Source organism: Anabrus simplex, chromosome 11 (genome assembly GCF_040414725.1).
Source record: "Anabrus simplex isolate iqAnaSimp1 chromosome 11, ASM4041472v1, whole genome shotgun sequence".
Classification (NCBI taxonomy): domain Eukaryota; kingdom Metazoa; phylum Arthropoda; class Insecta; order Orthoptera; family Tettigoniidae; genus Anabrus; species Anabrus simplex.
In genome coordinates this window covers 66,404,506-66,424,239 of record NC_090275.1, presented here as the reverse complement: position 1 = coordinate 66,424,239, position 19,734 = coordinate 66,404,506, and the positions used below count along the sequence as shown (strand labels likewise).

At 38.9% G+C, this 19,734-nt stretch overlaps 1 protein-coding gene across 8 annotated transcripts in view; it reads right to left on the bottom strand.

Moving 5' to 3' along the window:
* The window catches only part of LOC136883450 (nuclear RNA export factor 1), a 200,242-nt gene that overhangs the window by 106,742 nt on the left and 73,766 nt on the right, over positions 1-19,734 (bottom strand). For all 8 annotated transcript variants that reach the window (XM_067155749.2, XM_067155752.2, XM_067155753.2 and 5 more), the window contains one exon: positions 2,321-2,462. In XM_067155749.2, the coding sequence (XP_067011850.2) occupies positions 2,321-2,462 (142 nt within the window). The remainder of the gene's footprint in view (positions 1-2,320; positions 2,463-19,734) is intronic.

Below are 19,734 nucleotides of genomic sequence, written 5' to 3'. Positions count from 1 at the left end.
AACATAACAAGACTACGCTCCACGAACGTTTGAAGTCCAGTCCATTGCTGCCGTGTCACTCCAGTACCGTGTATCAGCACCACTTCCTTCCCGTACAGTGCGTCAGTTGTAGTTGTAGTTATCTTCCTTCTCGTTCCTTTACAATCACCTCTACAATCACCCTTACAATCTCTCAGGTTGCTGCCGTATGATCAACCTTTATAGACATCAACATCCCCCTCCTCTCAGATGATACGTCTGGATTGGTGCTTGCCCACCAATCATGAGTGAACCTCTTGTCAAGACCAAGCCCTGAACTACTTCTTCCTCCCAAGACAATAACAAACTCTGGGGTATATTCCATGAATCACCAAACTTTCCTAATACAACAACAAGCTCATCTCATCAGGCTGGGATATATACATGACTCATGAATTTCCCGACACAAGTACATCACAACAAACACTGGGGCAGCCATATGACTCATTCAAATTACCAGAGTTATTAAAGCAATGTTTTCCCACTCGTGCAAAACAAATTACTCATACCTACATATGTGGATATCTTCCAGCTTACCAATATAAATGGCAAACTATACAAATAAAATACTGATAATAATAATAATAATAATAATAATAATAATAATAATAATAATAATAATAATAATAATAATAAATCGAATACTGACAATCATAATAATAATAAAATAATAATAATAATAATAATAATATCTCTACCTTCTACATATAATTCGGGGGTGTGATATATGTACTATCACAACCTTGCTTCCAGATAGTATCATATGCAGCTGTCAGATCAATAAATATGACTGACAATTTCTCTTGATTCTGGAAGCCAGCTTCTATGAAGGTTGTTAGGGAGAGGACTTGATCTGTGCAGCTGCGGTTAGATCTAAATCCTGCCTGTTCGACTTGTATATTTTCAAAGATCTTGTGACATATTCTATCGTACACCATTTTTCCAGGAGTTTATATAACGTAATAAGTAAAGCTATGGGTAGATAACTTCCTGGCTTGTCATTTGGTTTACTTGGTTTCAGTGAAGCTATGACTTTTGCTTGTTTCATTTCAAGTGGTACGTTGCCCGTCAGCAGAATGTTTGTGAATAACTCGACCAGCCACTCTTTCGTATACTTGCCACAGTGCAAAAGGAATTCTGCGTGAATTCCGGGACTTTCCCCGGCTTCATCTCTTTTATGGCAGTTATTACTTCTTCTTCAATGCTGAATGGTAGAGAATATTCAGTTTCATTTTTGCAAGCTGTTTTGAGCGCCTTTAATTTGTTCTTAGCTGCAATAGTATGTGCTCGGACCAGCGGAGTTGTGGAAGTGGTCACGTGATGGCTGCAAGTTGTTTGGGAATAACAGCATCATACGTACGATCTCGTGGGGTGCCACCACCTAGTTTTCTGAGCAAAGACCACGCTTCCCTACTTGATGTACAGAAATCCAGGGATTCAATGATCTCAATCCATTTAATATGTCCATGTTGATGTTACTCAGCAACTCATCTGCTATTTCACGACCGTTACTTTAACAGAATTCTTTGCATATATATTCACTCCCTTCTGTCTGGCTAGGAATATATATCTTATAGAATCCTCTTGGAGTACACTTCTTTACTGTACTAATTACAGCTTTGACAAACTGCTTGTAGTTTGAAATTTCTGGTGGCTACTTTTTTTTTGCTATTTGCTTTATGTCGCACCAATACAGATTAGTATTCAGAGTTGGTAACTAGATTTTTGTGCTTTAGATATCACACTGTGAAGAGACTGCAAACGTGCTGTATCTACAATGCTAAGATAATAGAAATTGGACTGCTCAATCTACTGTAAGTAATGTGTAAAATTTTGAAATACTTAAGGTACGTATGAATTTGTATATGAAGGTGCTGTAATGTCAACCTAGTACTAAGCTCAACCTATAGTATTGTAAGCCGTAATGTTAAGCACTGTAAATACTTGAGTTGTTTGTGAATTTGTATATGATGATGCTGGATTTAGAATGTTGAACTAGTAGTATTTCTTGTAATATTTCCTTTCCATGGAACTGCTTGTTGTACTCTCGTTGTTGTAATAGTAGTAGTTGTTGTTGTTGCTGTTGTTGGGTAATTATGTTTTAACTTTATTATCACACTACTGTAAGTGATCACTGTCACAGGGATATTTCCCAATTGTGATGTATTTGTTAATAATAACAATAATTAAAAAATACATCCAGAATTTCGAACTGGACATTCTCCACAATATGTCATCGTGTGACAACTTAATAAAGTAAGATTATGGAAAAGTGTGAGGAGAATCATATTCCAAAAGTTACCTGGATCATTGGCGAAGTTGCTCAGATCCAAGGTTCTAGTGGCAAGATCATATCGCTTATTGATGCACGAGGTGAAAGAATCATTAACAGACAGGCCCAGCATGCTGACGTGAGCAAAACACAAGATGATCTCCAAACATATCTGTAAATAAATAAATTAATACTCTCATTCCCTGGCCAATTTTAATGTTTCTTCCTTATAAACAAGGCATTTTTAATGTAATTTTGAAATGAATGGGGGTTGGAAATTATCTCCTAGGTTCCCTAAAAATGCAGTCATATGCAAATAAAATGTTTCTATTTTTAATTCGGTTTAAGAGGGTCTTAACTTGCGCGCCATCAGCTTCATGCAAGAATGCAAGAAGGATAGTAAAGCAAAGCAAGCAAAGTCATCTCCTTACAGGCCATGAAGGCCTTTGGAGGAGTGGAAGGTAAAGGCTTCCACTAACCATAACCTCGGCACTTGATGGGGTAGAGTGGTTAACTCTACGCCCGGCCGCCTTTGCCCCCAGAAATTAACCTGGTACTCATTTTTGGTGTAGGCTGAGTGAACCTCAGGGCCATGTGCACCTCCGGAAGTGGAAATCTTGTTTCTTAAATTTTACGACTTCCTGATGGGGATTCGAACCCACGTCCTTCCGAGTGAACCGAGCACACCTTTACCGCCTCGGCCAGGCAGCCCGTAAGAAGGATAGTACTGTAGTAGAAATGACATCCAAAACAAGAGTGTGTTACAGACAACCAGTATCTCTAGCTAATGCTTCTAGAGACTTAATCAGTTAAATTTTTTATCAGATCATATACGCACTTAACACTATTAAGTCATATGTGACGTATCCCAGAACATCACGCCTCATGTCACTTGGAGTAATTTCTTAGTAAAGAGGAAAGTGCAATTAGGGCCAACTGACAATTTCTAGCTTCTGGTACCGTCTGTTAATTAAAACAGAGCCAATTAAACATCATTCATTGAACGGAAATAAAATTATACACTGTACTTGAAAAGATCTTTTCCTTCTCTTGAACTTAGATTGCCATTTTCTGAGAATGAGCAAAAATGTACGGTAAAGTCTGATGTACGAAGTTCATCCAGAAGTTTTGCTATTAAAAAAACAACAACATAGTTACACGAAAAACTTTATTGGCACCCGATACAGCAATGTTGGAACTATTCTTCAACATAATCCCCACCAGCATTGAGACACTTATCATATTGTGGGATCAACATTTTTATGCTGGTGTCGTAGAATTCTGTCGCCTCAGAATAGAACCAGCATGTGACATTTGTCTTCATCTCTACGTCCGTGTGAAAATGCTGACTGAAGGACAGGAATTTCTTGAGGCATGCAAGAAAAGCTGAAAATCATTAGGAGCAAGATCAGGACTCTACGGTGTATGATCGAACACCTCCCAGAAGAACTCCTGCAGAACAGTCTCTGAGTATTGAGCTGTATGTGGGCGAGCATTACTCTGGATCAGAAAAACACCTGCACCGAGCATTCCATGCCTCGTTTTGAACGGCCTATCACAATTTCCGTAGAAACTTTATCACAGATTGAACCTCGCAGGTGGCGGGAGAAAGAATATGAGCTGCCATTTTGAGCCATTGCTGCTGCACTACCAACGCCAGGTGGGACTTGTCCAGCCTGTATATGGTTGCTACATCATAGATCTGTCATGCATGAAATTTCCTGGCTAAATGCGTTTATAAGAAAAAAAATAAGGAAACTTAATTTCTGGATAGTTTATACACTATAAAACATGTAATTTTACAGCCAGAGAGCTAAATGTTTAAAATAAAATATTCAGAATTGAGTTCACAATTAGAAAGAAAAATAAATTTTAAAAATACTTCTGGTGACATGTGGCATGGTTTCCTGGACTGCATCACATATACTGAAAGAGAGGAACATAAAAAGGAACACACACATAACAGGATAAACACAAAGAAAGATTGCTTCAGGATGGCACACAAACAGATAAAGGAGAGAAGGACAAAAATAACAACAATCTCCACACCTTCGTACACTGCAGTTTTTAAATAAATGGACTCTTTCCCATTCAATCCTTGTCCTTCTTCACCCATTTCTTCTCAGCCACCAACAAACTTGTTCCTGCTTCCCAGCTCCATAATGAGAGTGGATATCAACATTATTGAGGGGCCAACCAGATAGGTTTTCATATTGATGCGGGAAGTATACGACAAAAAAGAACCAGATAAAAATAGGAAAAGGGAAAACACAAAAATAAAAAGATGAATTTAAGTAGTACAAGATAATGAACACAGGACAAACAAATAATGAGAAAAGAATCCCAATGAGGTAAGTAAAGGAAAGGATCATTTTCTTCTCCTCCTCACTTTCTCTTTATCAAACTCCTTGTCGGGTAGGGTAATAGTTTAGCAGACCTCCATTTCACTCCTCTCTGAATACTCTTGGCACATCAACAACTCTTACCTCCACTCCATCCTTCACTTTCTGCATCCATCTTCTCCTTGGCTACCTATTGGTCTCTTTCCATTCACCTTCTATTTGAGCAATGCTCATGGAATTCTTATTTCTTCCATCTTTCGGACATGGCCATGCCACTCTAGCCTACTTTTCTGTACTCTATTCTGTAGTTTCTCCATTTCCAGCCTGTCATGCATCTTCGCGATCTTCATACGATTCTTCCTTGTTTCTTTTCCTTTTTTTCCTTTGTAACATGCTTTGCAGAAACTTCATTTTAATTCCCATTGTTATGTTTTCCTCTCTGGTAGATGCAGCCACGACAAAACAAGACCTCACACAAGTCTGCGCACCCGACAGGAGCTCACAAACAGTGGACTGTTCTTCCTCATCCACACTACAGCCCGGATCTCGAACCTTCTGACTTCCATCTGTTTGGCACAATGAAGGATGCTTTGCATGCGAAGCACTACGTGGATGATGGGGAAGTTATCGATGCAGCACGACATTGGCTCCGACATCGACATGTTGAAAAATAGGGTACTGTAGCAAAAGGATTGGGGGAGTAAGATGGTGTATTTGAATCCTCAATAAAACCAATGTGGTTTTGGCAAAAAAATGTGTTGCATTATATACCGAACTCCTTTCATATCAAACCTAGGACAAAGTAAGTCTTATACAACACATTGTATATTCTTGGTACCTGTTCATTCCACGTTAGGTCTCACGCTCTGATAGAATCTTCCTGCAAGTTGTACCTCGCTAGTGACCACCTTTAGTCATTGTTCCATTCTGTGACATCATGTTTCCCGGATATTTTACATTTTCTACGACTTCAAAGTGGATCATTATGTAATTTTATCACTCTTTTTCCATGTCATCACCACAGTTTTATTCTTGCTTTTGCTTATTTCCATACCAGACTCCTTGATAAGTTCACTCCATATATACAGCCCACTCTGTACTTGTTCATTCTCACTGCATATCACAAGAATTAGTTTCCTTATTCCCCCTCTACATCCCACCCCGCAGTACCAAAATGAAGACCCTATTCCATATTCCTTACTCCCAGCTTTCTCTCACCCAAAGGTCCTTTTCTATATGTTATCCAGCAATGTTTAATACCTTATCTATCAACAAGAACCCAGATGATATCTTCCTATTGTATCCTTCTTTCTGTCATGATATTTCTCATATAACTTAATGTTCCTTCTTGTTCTTTCCTGTTTCTGCTCTTGCATTTAAATATAGTTTCCTTTGTTTATGTCGTTGTTTATGAAGTATATAGGATTGTGCAGTTTTTATTGTGTATACTTGTGTCCTTCGTAAATATTTATATATTTTTCATTTTAGTTTAACTTTCAAAGTGCCGGGGAGTGCGATTGCACTCCTCTGTAGGCTAGCGAAAAGTGCCAGGAGCGCCATTGCGCTCCATGTTGCAGCTGTCTATGCAAGTCGTTTGCACATACTGAAAGACTGCAGCTCTGGTCGGCATCACTCTGTAGTAGATACTACATAGTTTCTAAATCTACCACTACAATCTCTGTGTGACATGTTGTGTTGATGCTATGATTTTTTTCTATTTCAGCTGTTTGGCGTGTACCTGTTGACTGTGTTCATAATAATGGCAACAAGTTCTCTTATTATGCTTCAAACTGATGACGATTTGGTAGAGTATGTTAATATATTGAGTGATGATTCTGATTATATCGTGTCAGGCGATAATTCAGATGATACTGAGAGTGATAATAATGCCGGTAACTTTTCAAACAATGACGATAGTGGTGATGTTACCCGACTTACTCGTGTGACAGTGATGCATGAAATTTCCGATTCAGACGGTAATGATAGTGATGGGAATAATGATGGAGTTGACGGAGACAGTAATGACGATGATGACCAGATTCCCGATTTCCGTGAAGTTCAGTCCAATCATGACGTACAATTTCAACCCTCTCCTGCATTCCTTGAGACGCCTGGCCCTAAACGTGCACTTCCTCCTAACGCTAGTCCAAGTCAGTATTTTAATCTATTTTTAGAAGAACTATTATTCTTAAAACATTGATATTTTACAAACTAGTAAACAATGCATCAATGTGCGCAGGAATACTAAATTTAGGTGAGTACAATCAAAATACTGGGATGTACTGAGATCCAAATTTGAATTTTTAAATTTTAAATCTTTCAAAAATTGCATGAACCAATTTAATTTTTTTTACTTGGCAGTATGAATTATTTTCGTGATGTTAATATAATGAGTGAAGAGAGGGATCACTTAGCTACAAGAAAATGTAAACTACAATGAGATATCTTGAAATGTGAGGATAGGATATGCTTTTATCTTCAGTGCTGCATAACAGGCATTTTCTCTCTGGCAATCTTAGCAACTACGGCAGTAAGGGAGCCAGCACTAAGAGGGTTAATAACAATTGTTCATAGCTCGGATTTTTGTAACTGTGCTGCTGTTGATCCTGAATGAATGAATGAATGAATGAATGAATGAATAAATACATTTAAAAAATAACAAATAACCATGCAATGGAAAGGATTTAGCAAGTGAAAAATCAAGTCGTACGTGGGTGATTAAAAATGATTCATCGGGTTTTGACGTCTTATAACCAATCGAAAGGGCATATTTTAAAGGTTTGTTTATGTCACCAAATACAGTGGAGACAATACGCGACACTCTGTGAGATATCGAGGGACAGCGATTAGAGCTCTGTCTAGCGGAGTGACCTGGAGTTACTGATTCTGTCATAAGAGCACGTGCATTTCTTTATGAAGTTTTTTGCGTTATTTATGTGTTTGCATTAAGATGACATAAGTAAATAGTAGCGTGTGTCATTCCTTTATATCTCCTGTCAATATGAGTGGAAAGATATGTGCTGCGTTTGGCTGCAATAACTATGAAGTGCAGAAGGACTCACGGTCTTTCTTCCCTTTCCTTCGTGACAAGAAAATGTAAATACTGTGTTTGCATATATATTCTTCCAGTTACAAAGAGATTTGTTTAGTACTTCCTAAACTTCTGACCTGCGTGACCCATATTTTAAGTGGCTTAAAATATAATAAGCTAATTTTATTTATTAGTGCAGCAGTTAACCTTCAATACCAATGTGTTGTTGTAGGTGTGATCTGTGGGTTTTTATTTAATTCAGGAAAATGAATATGTATATGTGTGTGGATGGTTGTGTTCCAAGTTACCTGGGGGAGTCTCTACGAACATCTTGAGACTCTGGCTAGAAACGGGGGTGTGATGCGAATATATGAACTCACCAAGAGAGTTCACTTAGCCTCTCACACCTCAATTCTCCAAATCCTACCTACGCGTGGTGCCCCTGTTAAGCTGAGCAACCCAGTGGAAGGTTGGGTTTACAACCCCAGCGGGAAACTGGGTCAGTGAGCCAACAGGAGTGGAGGACAGTGGAAGGCAACGGGAAACCACCACTGTAATTTTCCCAAGAAAACCCCATGGCTTTGCTCAATTCAAAATATTCCGGAGTTTCAAGTTCCCCAGTCGGATCTCCGGGGGGAACTACGTTGAGAGAAGCCTCAAGAAATGTGCGATGCTGCAAGGAACAGTACTGTTTAGGAACTTGGAATGTAAGATCCATGTATCAAGGAAAGCTGGATATAGTCAAACGAGAAATGAAGAGACTGGGCATCGATATACTGGGAATAAGCGAAGTGAGATGGATTGGTATTGGTGAATTTGCTACAGATGAGTACATGGTATACTATTCTGGACATGAAAACCAAAAGAAAAATGGAGTTGCCCTCATAGTTAGCAACAGGGTGCGTAAAACTATAATGGGGTGCAATTTTAAAACTGATAGAATGATGTCTGTATGTTTTCAAGGCCAACCTTTTAACATCACAGTCATACAAATTTACGCACCAACCACTGAAGCTGAAGAGGAAGATATTGACCAGTTTTATGAAGACTTACGAGAATTGCTACAGTTAACACCAAAGAAGGATGTCGTCTTCATTATTGGCGACTGGAATGCCAAAGTAGGAAATCAAACTGTAGATGGAGTAACGGGAAAATTTGGCCTTGGCACAACAAATGAAGCTGGACAGAGACTCCTAGAATTCTGTCAAGACAACTCACTGGTCATTACCAACACACTGTTTCAATTGCCCAAACGACGCCTATACACCTGGACCTCGCCAGATGGTAAATGTCGGAATCAGATCGACTACATAATCTGTAGTCAAAGGTGGAGGAGTGCTGTGCAGTCATCCAAAACAAGGCCTGGGGCTGATTGTGGATCAGATCACGAGCTCTTAATTTCCAAATTCCGGCTCAAATTAAAGAGGATTGACAGAGCTAAACCATCAAGCAGATATGACCTAAATAGCATACCTCTTGAATATACAGTAGAGGTTAGAAACAGATTTAATGGATTAGATTTAAGGGATAGAGTCCCAGAAGAGCTATGGTCAGAAGTACGTTGTGTTGTTAAGGAGACAGCGGAAAAGCATATTCCCAAGAAAAAGAACAAGAAGAAGGCCACATGGTTATCAGGTGAAGCACTACAAATAGCAGAAGAAAGAAGGAATGCAAAAATCAAAGGGGAAAGATCGAAAATGTCTAAATTAAATGCAGAGTTTCAGAAACTAGCTAGAAGAGATAAGAATGCCTTTTTGAATGAACAGTGCAAGGAAGTTGAGGAAAATAACAGACTGGGTAAGACAAGAGATCTTTACATAAGAATTGGAGACATCAGAGGGAAATTCCAGGCTAAGATTGGAATGATAAAAGATAAAAATGGAAAAGATCTTACTGAAGCAGAGGAGATTAAAGAAAGGTGGAGGGAATATGTAGGCAATTTGTATAGGAAAGATGGGAATACTCCTGATGATGAAGTTACTCTGTTGTCAGAGCCAGAACCAGATATCTTAGAAAGTGAGGTCAAGTGGGCCCTAGAGAGTATTGCAAACAATAAGGCAAGTGGTTATGATGGAATCCCTGCAGAACTGTTCAAAATCCTAGGAGAGGATGCTGTGAAAGTGCTACATTCAATATGTCAGCAAATATGGAAAACCCAGCAGTGGCCAAAAGATTGGAAAAACTCAGTGTTCATCCCAATTCCAAAGAAGGGCAGCGCTAAAGAATGTTCAAACTACCGAACAATCGCACTTATATCGCATGCTAGTAAGGTTATGCTCAAGATCCTGCAAAATAGGCTTCGGCAGTATGTAGATCGAGAACTACCTGAAGAACAAGCCGGTTTCCGCAAAGGCAGAGGAACCAGAGATCAAATTGCTAATATTCGCTGGATTATGGAGAAAGCAAGAGAATTTCAGAAAGACCTATACTTATGCTTTATTGACTATGCTCAAGCCTTTGACTGTGTCGACCACAATAAATTGTGGCAAGTACTCAAGACTATGGGAGTACCAGATCATCTTATTTGCCTTATGAGAAATCTCTACTCTGATCAGGAAGCTACGGTGAGAACCCTATATGGAACAACTGAATGGGTCAAGATTGAGAAAGGTGTACGTCAAGGCTGCATATTGTCACCTTACTTATTCAACTTATATGCAGAGTATGTGATGAGGAATGCCAAATTAGATGAAACAGAAACTGGAGCTAAAATTGGTGGGATACATATAAATAACCTTAGATATGCTGATGACACCACCCTGTTGGCAGAAAGTGAAGAACAACTTAAGTATCTACTAATGAAGGTGAAAGAAGAAAGTGCAAAAGCTGGACTAAGGTTGAATGTCAAGAAAACAAAGATCATGGCAACTAAACCTATCACCTCCTGGCATATAAATGGTGAAACAATGGAGGTTGTTCCTAGTTTCATCTACTTGGGCTCCAAAATAACTGCTGATGGCGATTGCAGCCATGAAATTAAGAGACGCTTGCTCCTTGGGAGGAAGGCAATGGCCAACCTTGATAACGTTTTCAAGAGTAGAGACGTAACTTTAAGAACGAAGATTCGTATAGTGAAGGCTATGGTCTTCCCAGTAGCAATGTACGGAAGCGAAACCTGGACAGTAAGAAAGGCTGAGCGCCGAAGAATAGATGCATTTGAACTATGGTGTTGGAGAAAACTCCTTAGAGTTCCGTGGACTGCGAAGAGATCTAATAAGTCCATATTACAGGAAATCAACCCAGGCTGTTCACTGGAAGGTCAAATACTCAGGCAAAAACTAAAGTACTTCGGTCATATCATGAGAAAACATGATTCACTGGAAAAGACCTTAATGCTGGGGAAGACTGATGGTAACAGGAGAAGAGGGCGACAACGGATGAGGTGGATTGATGACATCAAGGAAGCCACGGCTCTCAATTTAGAAAGACTTCGGAAAATTGTATACGACAGGAAGAAATGGCGCACTTTGGTCTATGGGGTCACGGAGAGTCGAAAGCGACTAAACGACTAACAACAACAACAACAACAACAACGAGTTGTCAAGCACTGAAGAAAATACGGGTGATTTAAGAAATGTACATATTGTGTTGAAACAATATGATGATGCAAATTCGCTTTACCCTCATGTAATGGCAAGTATTGATTATAGCGAAATTTTGAATGTTTTTGCAGTTAAATTTATAGATATTCTTTCTGTTAGTAGGCTTCAAGTTAAAAGGAAAATTACTGAGCTCGATAGCTGCGGTCACTTAAGTGCGGCCAGTATCCAGTAATCGGGAGATAGTGGGTTCGAACCCCACTGTCGGCAGCCCTGAAGATTGTTTTCCGTGGTTTCCCATTTTCACACCAGGCAAATGCCGGGGCTGTACCTTGAATAAGGCCACGGCCGCTTCCTTCCACTTCCTAGGCCTTTCCTATCCCATCGTCGCCAAAGACATATCTGTGTCGGTGCGACGTAAAACAAATAGCTAAATATAAAAAGGAAAATTGTCCAGCTCTTAAATGTAAATTAATTGAATTATATGTGTAAGAAATGTGCCAATATTTTTTTATTGACAAGTGTCCTAATGTAATGATACAATGCTTTTAAATGAGAAAAAAAAAGACAAATCTAGCCGTGGAAGTTCAGGTAGGTATACTAAAGTTAAAAAAGTAATGCATAAATGAAAGATCAAGCCCTTTCACAGCAGTCCATTTCACAACTTGATTATATGCCTAGTTTCAGTTTTTAAATAATAGCCTGTTAAATAATTCATTCATTTATCCAGAATTACTTTAGCAACTTTGAAGTTAATATTTTAGTAACACTTTCTTTCTAGGCGTAATTTATTTATCCGTTTCCGTACATACATTTCCATTGATATTTGAATTTAATGCGAATTTCCAGGTCATGCCACTAGGAGCACCACTTGCGAATTTTAACACGGCTAAATCCAGAAGTGTCGCGTATTGTCCGTATTGTATTCGATGTCACTGCAGGTTTCATTATGATTCACCAGGTGGCAGGATGATAACAGTTTTTAAAATGGCGACTAATGAACAGAAAGCATTTTTCGTGTTGCAATATGAGAAGACTGAATCTGACAGTACCACCGCACAGCGTGCGTTCCGAAGACAGTAGAGCACACAGCCACCAACCCGCCAAAGCATTCTGCGATGGTATTGACAGTTCAAGGAGACAAGTTACCTCTATAAAAGAAAAATTTAGATGACCTGGTATTTCAGTTGGAAGAGTGGAGAGCGTCCGAGAGAAATTCCTTTATAGCAGAAAATCAACACGTTGTGCAAGTCGCAAACTGGGCATTCCTCAGCCAACTGTGTGGAATATTTTGCGCAAGCAATTAAGTTAGAAACTACAGTAAATCGCATACAGCTGCTGCAACTTTATGGCCAAAACGACTGCATCATCAGACAGGAATTTGTAAATGTTTCCAGGAAGCAATGGATGTTGATGAATCTGCATCCTGACTCATGTTCAGTGATGATGTAACGTTCCACCTAAACGTAAAAGTGAATAGTCACAAAGTCCGCAAATGGGGCACGGTAAATGTACGTGTCACAGTGGAATGAAAGAGATTCTCCTGAGGTGAATATCTACTGTGCTGTTTCACACAGCAGTGTTTACAGGCCCTACTTTTCCCCTTGGGAGCACTATGACAGTACAACGTAACTACACATGTTGACAAGACCGGTTGTTTCTGAAACTGATAGATGATAACCCAAACTTCATATTCCAACAAGACGGAGTTCCACCTCATTGGTACAGAAAGGCGCGTCGCCATCCGAACGAGGAACTTCCAAACCGGTGGATTGGGTGATGTGCTCCGGATGATTTGTTACTCTTCAGGTGGCCCCCAATGGTTCCGGACCTTACATTTTGGGGGGGGGGTGAAGACATTGTTTATGAACCACCTTTGGATGAATTCTAGGATTGTAACACTGCTGGGCTGGTTAACATGGACAGGCACATGCTCGAACATGTTTGGATCAAACTTGACTACGGCATATATGTGTATCATGTAACACAAGGAAGACACATAGAACATTTGTTATGATGTGCAAGAAACAAAAAAATGTGGTTTTTCTTACAATGTATCATTCACTATCTTGTATGTAATACTTTGTGAAATATTCATCCAAAACCCCGATGAACCAAGCAAGAACCAACCGAGTGGCTACTCGGTTTGCGTCACATAGCTGTCAGCTTGCATTCAGGAGATAATGTCTTCGAACCCCACCATCAACAGCCCTGCAGATGGTTTTCCATAGTTTTCCATTTTCATGCCAGGCAAATGCTGAGGCTGGACCTTAATTAAGGCCATGGTTGATTCCTTCCTGGTCCTAGGCCTTTCCTATCCTATTCCTGTCTTTGCTAATGCGAGCTAAAACAAATAATAGAAACACAAAAATACGATAGGAGCACAAAACAGGACAAAAACAAGAGAGGTCAAGGAAGCAACAGAAAGAGGAGACAAGCACAAACACTATTAAGATGCCATATAATATGATTCAGAGGTGGCCAACCCATAGAGCACAGTGTGCCAATTTTTATGTTCAGAGTTTGGAACCTATCATAACCAAACGTTCCCATTATCAAAGTAACTCAAAATCAGCAATAATGTGCACTTTTAGTAAATTATGTAGGACTGAAGTAGGAGAGTTCGTACGAAGAGAAACAATTTTCTACTTGAATCAAAACCAATAGTATTTAATGGAGAGTGCAATTGTCTCATAAATACAGTTGAACCTCGATATCTCGAACCTCTATAACTCGAATTTCCATTACCTTGAAATAATTCCAGTTTCCCTGCCATCAGTTCCTTTTTCATGTGTATTTCAAAATTTGACCACACAAATTTCTCCATTTCTCAAAGGAAATGTTTCCTCCATAGAAGTTGAAAATATTCTGCAACTCGAATTTTATACAACGTTAACTGTGCAATGCATCATTTAAGGCTGTGTGTTATTGTTTCTTAATGTACTACAGTATATCTTCCCATCAGGCTTCAGTATGTTTACATAGCGGCTTATTTGTTCACCCCTAGTGTTGACCATAAGCATTTGGAGCGATATGAACCCTATCCTGGGACATCACTAGACCGGGCGTTAAGTGCACTGACTATTCTTTGATCCTACATATAGAGTAAGTCGAGAGTGAGGAACAGAAGAAACTAACTATTTTTTCCAAGGTGTTAATGGAGGTATTACTCCACCAGGGAATTGTTACCGCCAGACATGGAGCGGGGCTGTTGTGTATACATTACGTCAGCTCGCCACGGTCGGGAGAGGGGCAAGAGGGGAAACGCATGTACAGTCATACAATGAGAACAGTACCACTAACCTGCTTGAAGTTACATTGTACTAGACGATGGAGGTCCTGCACACAAAGGATAGATACCAGGTTCTTCATCAGCTGTGTCGGTCTCATTATTCTTACTATTGTCCGTACCAGATTAACTTGCAGTATCAGTATCCATATCAATTTGTTCAGTCTTGTCACGAAAACTCATTTTCATTTGAATTTTCATCATCACTATCGTCACTGTCAAGGCCAACATTTATGATGATATTTTCTATGGCTTCCTCCATTAACCTATCCCTGTACCAATAACTTTCCTCAATTGTTAGTACTTTCTCGCAAGCTTTTGCCCAGTTCTGTTGAGTGATTTCACGTAAAGAAGTGTTGGTCAGTTCCTTTAGGGTTTTTAAGCTAATAGCAGAGACATTTTTAGCAGCAATCTTTTGTTTTAACAAATTCCAAATAAGTTCAATCGGATTAAGGTCACAATGGTATGGAGGGAGCCTTAAGACAGTAAACCCCTTTTGTTCTAACATTGTATCCACTCTATATGCCGGTTGTGCCTTATACTCCGCACGGCCTTACTTCTAAATTGAAGTTTCTCAAAACAAATGAGCATCGCCTTCCCTCTGTTGCCAGTGCGCTACGCCTGCGAGAACAGCTGATGCAATATGACCGCGGTAAACAGCCCTTGTAAATTGTAATACCGTACTCAGAAAAACGAATGAATGTGGATTGAAAACAAATTCACAAGAACTACACTTTATAACAATATCTAGCACTAAAAGAGAATATGTTATTAACAATAAAAGAGAATGAGGAAATAACACTCACTAACGGCTAATGGCTGGGACAGAAAAGAGGTTATGGCCTACAAAGGGAACACTCTACTGATCTCAGAGTCACTGGAACCCTCCAACAATATGACAAACACACTAAATATTGAAGGAAAATTCAAAAGATCGCGAACTGTATCGAATACCATACACGCTGAGCGAGATAGGTTAACCACGTGGCGAATGTAAATATTAGAGTTGGCAACTAGGTTTCGAGATCGTGCTCTGCCGATATAAATCGATATGTATGGCAGCTTGGGATTGGTTGGATGTCTATGCTTCAGCGCATAACCACCAGATAGAGCCAAAATCTGCTAAAACGTCAATTTAGAAGTAGATCCGTACGGAGTATAGTACGTGTTATAAGTTTCAAAAGTTCATCTCGTCTCCAAGTGGGATCACAATATATGTTATGCTGAGTGAGCCAGTCTACTATTTCAGCCTTACGAGATGCTTTAGTGGGGGCTTTATTGACGTGTACAGTATGATAGGGCGCGTTATCGATAACAACTATGCTCTCGGGTGGAATATTTGGAATAAGTTTATCTTCTACCCATTTCTGATAATTGCAGCTATTCATTTCATCATGGTAATCTTGTGATTTGGATTTTGAATCATAAATTAACTCTGCTCCTTCTATGAAACCCATTTTTCCTCCCGCATGGACAACAATAGCTCTTTGCCCTGGACTGTGATTCGTCATAACCCCTGCGACGTCTTCATGTTGCCAACACTTTTTTACAGTGTAGTGTGTACGAACCCACGTTTCATCCAAGTACATTACTGGTTTATTTGGTCCCTTCATGTTATTTCTTATAGCTCGTAAGAAGTCCGCACATATAGCAACAATGTTTGACCTTTCCGCAAGGATAGTTCGTTTATTTTTACACTTCCACGATAGTACCACAATAGTCATCTCCAGGTTCTTAAGCATAAAGGATTGCCGGTTTCCAGACAGTACGCTGCGAAACATAGAGAAACTTCTCTCCACATCAGCAGATGTTAAGGGTTCATACTTGAATCAAGTGAGATCTTCCTCTTCAAAAACACTCACATTAAAATTTTCTACTTTCAATATTTCACATATCTTGCACATAATTTGATACCCTTGGATTTTTCAAGCACAAGTTTCATTTTATTTATTTACACTGTTTATACGCACATTAGAGCACCAAAATCAAACCTTATACAACAGTCTTCAAAGAATAAGTTCAGCTTTTAACACTTGACAACTTTTTCCTTTCCCAAAACTTCTTCATTCTGGATGATCGTGTGGCCTGTTCTTCTGCAGATATAACATACTGCTTATGCTGCGATATTTTTAGTGATAGTCTTGTGTACTTGTTATTAAGAATCCGTTTGTCTTCTCTATTTTCAATTTGATCTTTAGTAATTTTCAATTCATCGAAATCCATTTGTGTTTCTTTAAACCATGTGTTTTTTTGTTTTACTATTCTAAAAGAAATCAAATAGTTGTTTCAGGAGTCTAGTATTTGGTAAGTGGTATATGTGTCCAAAGAATACAATCCTCTGTTTTCGGATTGTGTCAATGATTGATACCTTTCCTCGTAAAGTACTGAATTTGGCAAAAGTCTCCACTGGCCATCAATCTGGTGTTTTTTAATTAATAATTGTCCGAAGAATTCTTTCATCCACCATTTGTAGTTTGTCTGTTGTTGATTGGGTATTCAGTTTAAATAATGTTCCACTTTTGTATGTTGCTTCTGGCTTAAGGACGGAGTAAGAATGTTAAAATTTAGCATTAATCGAAAGAGACTGTTTCTTGTAACTCGGCCAGGTAATTTGTTGTGCTCGTCTCAATTTTTGAGTTGTACTATCTATGGATGCTTTTTTGTTAGCATTCCAAGTTATAATCTCACCAAGATATTTAAATCTGTCTACAACCTTTAGTTTCTGAGTATTATTTAACATAATACGTGAAGTGTCAACTTGAAAAGATGGCATAATTTCTATTTTTTCAAGATAAATTTTCAACCCAACCTTTGCTGCTAATCATCCAATTCCTCTACTTGAAATTTAGCTTCTTCAATACTATTTGCTAATAATGCTAGATCATCAGCAAATGCGAGACAATTTAGTCTATTATTTCTTCCAATCTTAACAGTCGGTGGACGTACCTTATTCCTTTCACGCATAATTTTTTCCCAGCACACAATTAAACAACGGGGATAATCCATCTCTCTGTCAAAGACCAGTATGAATTTCAAATGGCTCAGATTTCATTTCTGAACCTAACTCTAGATTCTATATTTCTAAGAGTGACTGCAATAAGGTTAACAAATTTCTGATGTAAATCAAATTCAGTAAGGATATGTACTAATGATTCACGATGGATACTATCGTATGCTTTTTAAAAATTAACGAAAATGATAACTAAATTTTTGCTCCTAATTCTTTGATGTTTTATAATCTATTTGAGACTGATAATTGTTTTAATTTTCATTTTTTCTCTTTTCATATGCGGTTCAATTATATGTATTTACTAGAGAAAAGATGTTTAAGAGGCGATGCATGATGTGAATTGAGAATGGGCAGTAAAAATTTGGTCGAAAGAAGGTAAAGTTGCAGGGAAAAAAAAAAAGTGTTAAGACCTAATAAAGGCTGAAAAAGGACCAATAAGCCAAAAAACACCAAAAAGGCAATAAAAGACAGTTAAAACCCACCATTTTCTGGCCTAATATGACCCAGCATGAACATATATTATGCTGGGCCTCGTCTTCCGACACTCGAGGGGAAAAAAAAAAAAAAATTGTCCTCAACTTCCAAGCCCTACTCATAAAAGGTATTTTTTCACACACAAATATCGACCCAAAACTACAGCAGTACCATGGGGCCATGTCTCACAGCGCTGGAAACTGAAGAGGAGGAAGACAATTTCAAAAGGCAACAAATTCTTGGTTAACTGTGTTTCCAGGGAATATCAAATTCTTGGTAGTGCTTCCAATGAAAAACTCTAGTGTTTGACGAAGCCCCATAATTTTATTCTCAACTTAATACATGGGTGATGGTCCCCGAGAAATCTCGTAGAACGCTCGCCAGCGGTAGTTTCAATAAGTAGGGTTTTGATATATACTAGTGGACCTATATTGCTCTGCAGCATTCCTTATAAATAGGTCAGATCACTCGTCTTGATATGCCTGGTGTAGTCACTGTTTTGCCTGCCCTTTTCAATAGTTTTATGAACATTTAGTACCGGTACAATAATTGATTCATTCGTAATTTAGTTTATAACACTTCTTTCCATACATTAATTTTCTGTGCTTCAACCATTTGTCTGTATCTGGATCTTAACATTTTCACACGATCTTGTGCGAGATAGTGCAACATACAACTGGCCGTGACTGAATACTGGTTCAGGTAAGAAGACTACCCACTTTTTTCAAGCGTTTGTCCATGCGCTTTATTAATGGTTATGCAGATGGCTAGTTGACGTGATACCTTCCCGTCTGTACGTACGTAGACTGTTTTCTCTTTGTCCCAGTGGGGACACGGTTTTTTTTGGCCTCTCTCCACCACATTTTTGGCCTGGCTGTCTCGCCACTTAAATATGTATTACTTGGGCTTTTTTTCCTGTGTGACTTATGTCGCTAAATTTAATTGCATCTTCTCCGCCCGCGGAGTTATATTCCACCGTTCTTATACGATGTATTCTGCTCCTACCTCTGTTACGTTCTGATCCGGTGTCGGACCAGCAGCAGAGCGAGTCTCACTCGTGGTACACTCGCCTTCCTACTAGCTTGTGCTTCGCGTTGCTTGGTCGCATGGAATTCAGCCCATTGTCGCCGGCCATGAATGTTGGAAGCTTGATGTGGTGGCTTCTCGGAAGAGCGTCTATCTACCTCAACATGCCTGGTTAGCATGTAAAGAATCAGGGGTAATGCCCTGAAGTTTTTTTACTTGTATTATTACCTGGAATGGACGTCCACAGCTTATTCTGCCTAATTTTATCTATGTGATTTGAAAGTAACCGAGATCTCAGCTGACGCCAAGTCTTAGCTTCTGCCCAAGGACCGAATGTAAGTTTTTGCCTTCAAGATTATTGTTATTTTTCTTCCCTCTTGGAGCTGGATAGCCTCGTCTTGGACACTTATTTAAATTAGCGGTTGTATGCTGTTGGAGAAATACCAATTTGATGGTTCTTCTGTTCTAATGAACTTTAACATTTTGTAACATGTATTGTATTCGGCTTATAGACTGCAGATGTTTTTGGCAAAGATATTTCTGTTTCGGATTAATGGGGAGTTGAATATTGTGAAAATTATGTTAACGAAATGAGATGTTATTAGGAATGAAATAATTTGATAATGTGAAATCATCTGTTATAAGGGCTGAGACCGCGAGATTTTCTCTGGGAAACAGAATGAGGTTTTTCCTTAAAATTTGCTTTTCTGATTTTCTTTTCCTTAATGTAATT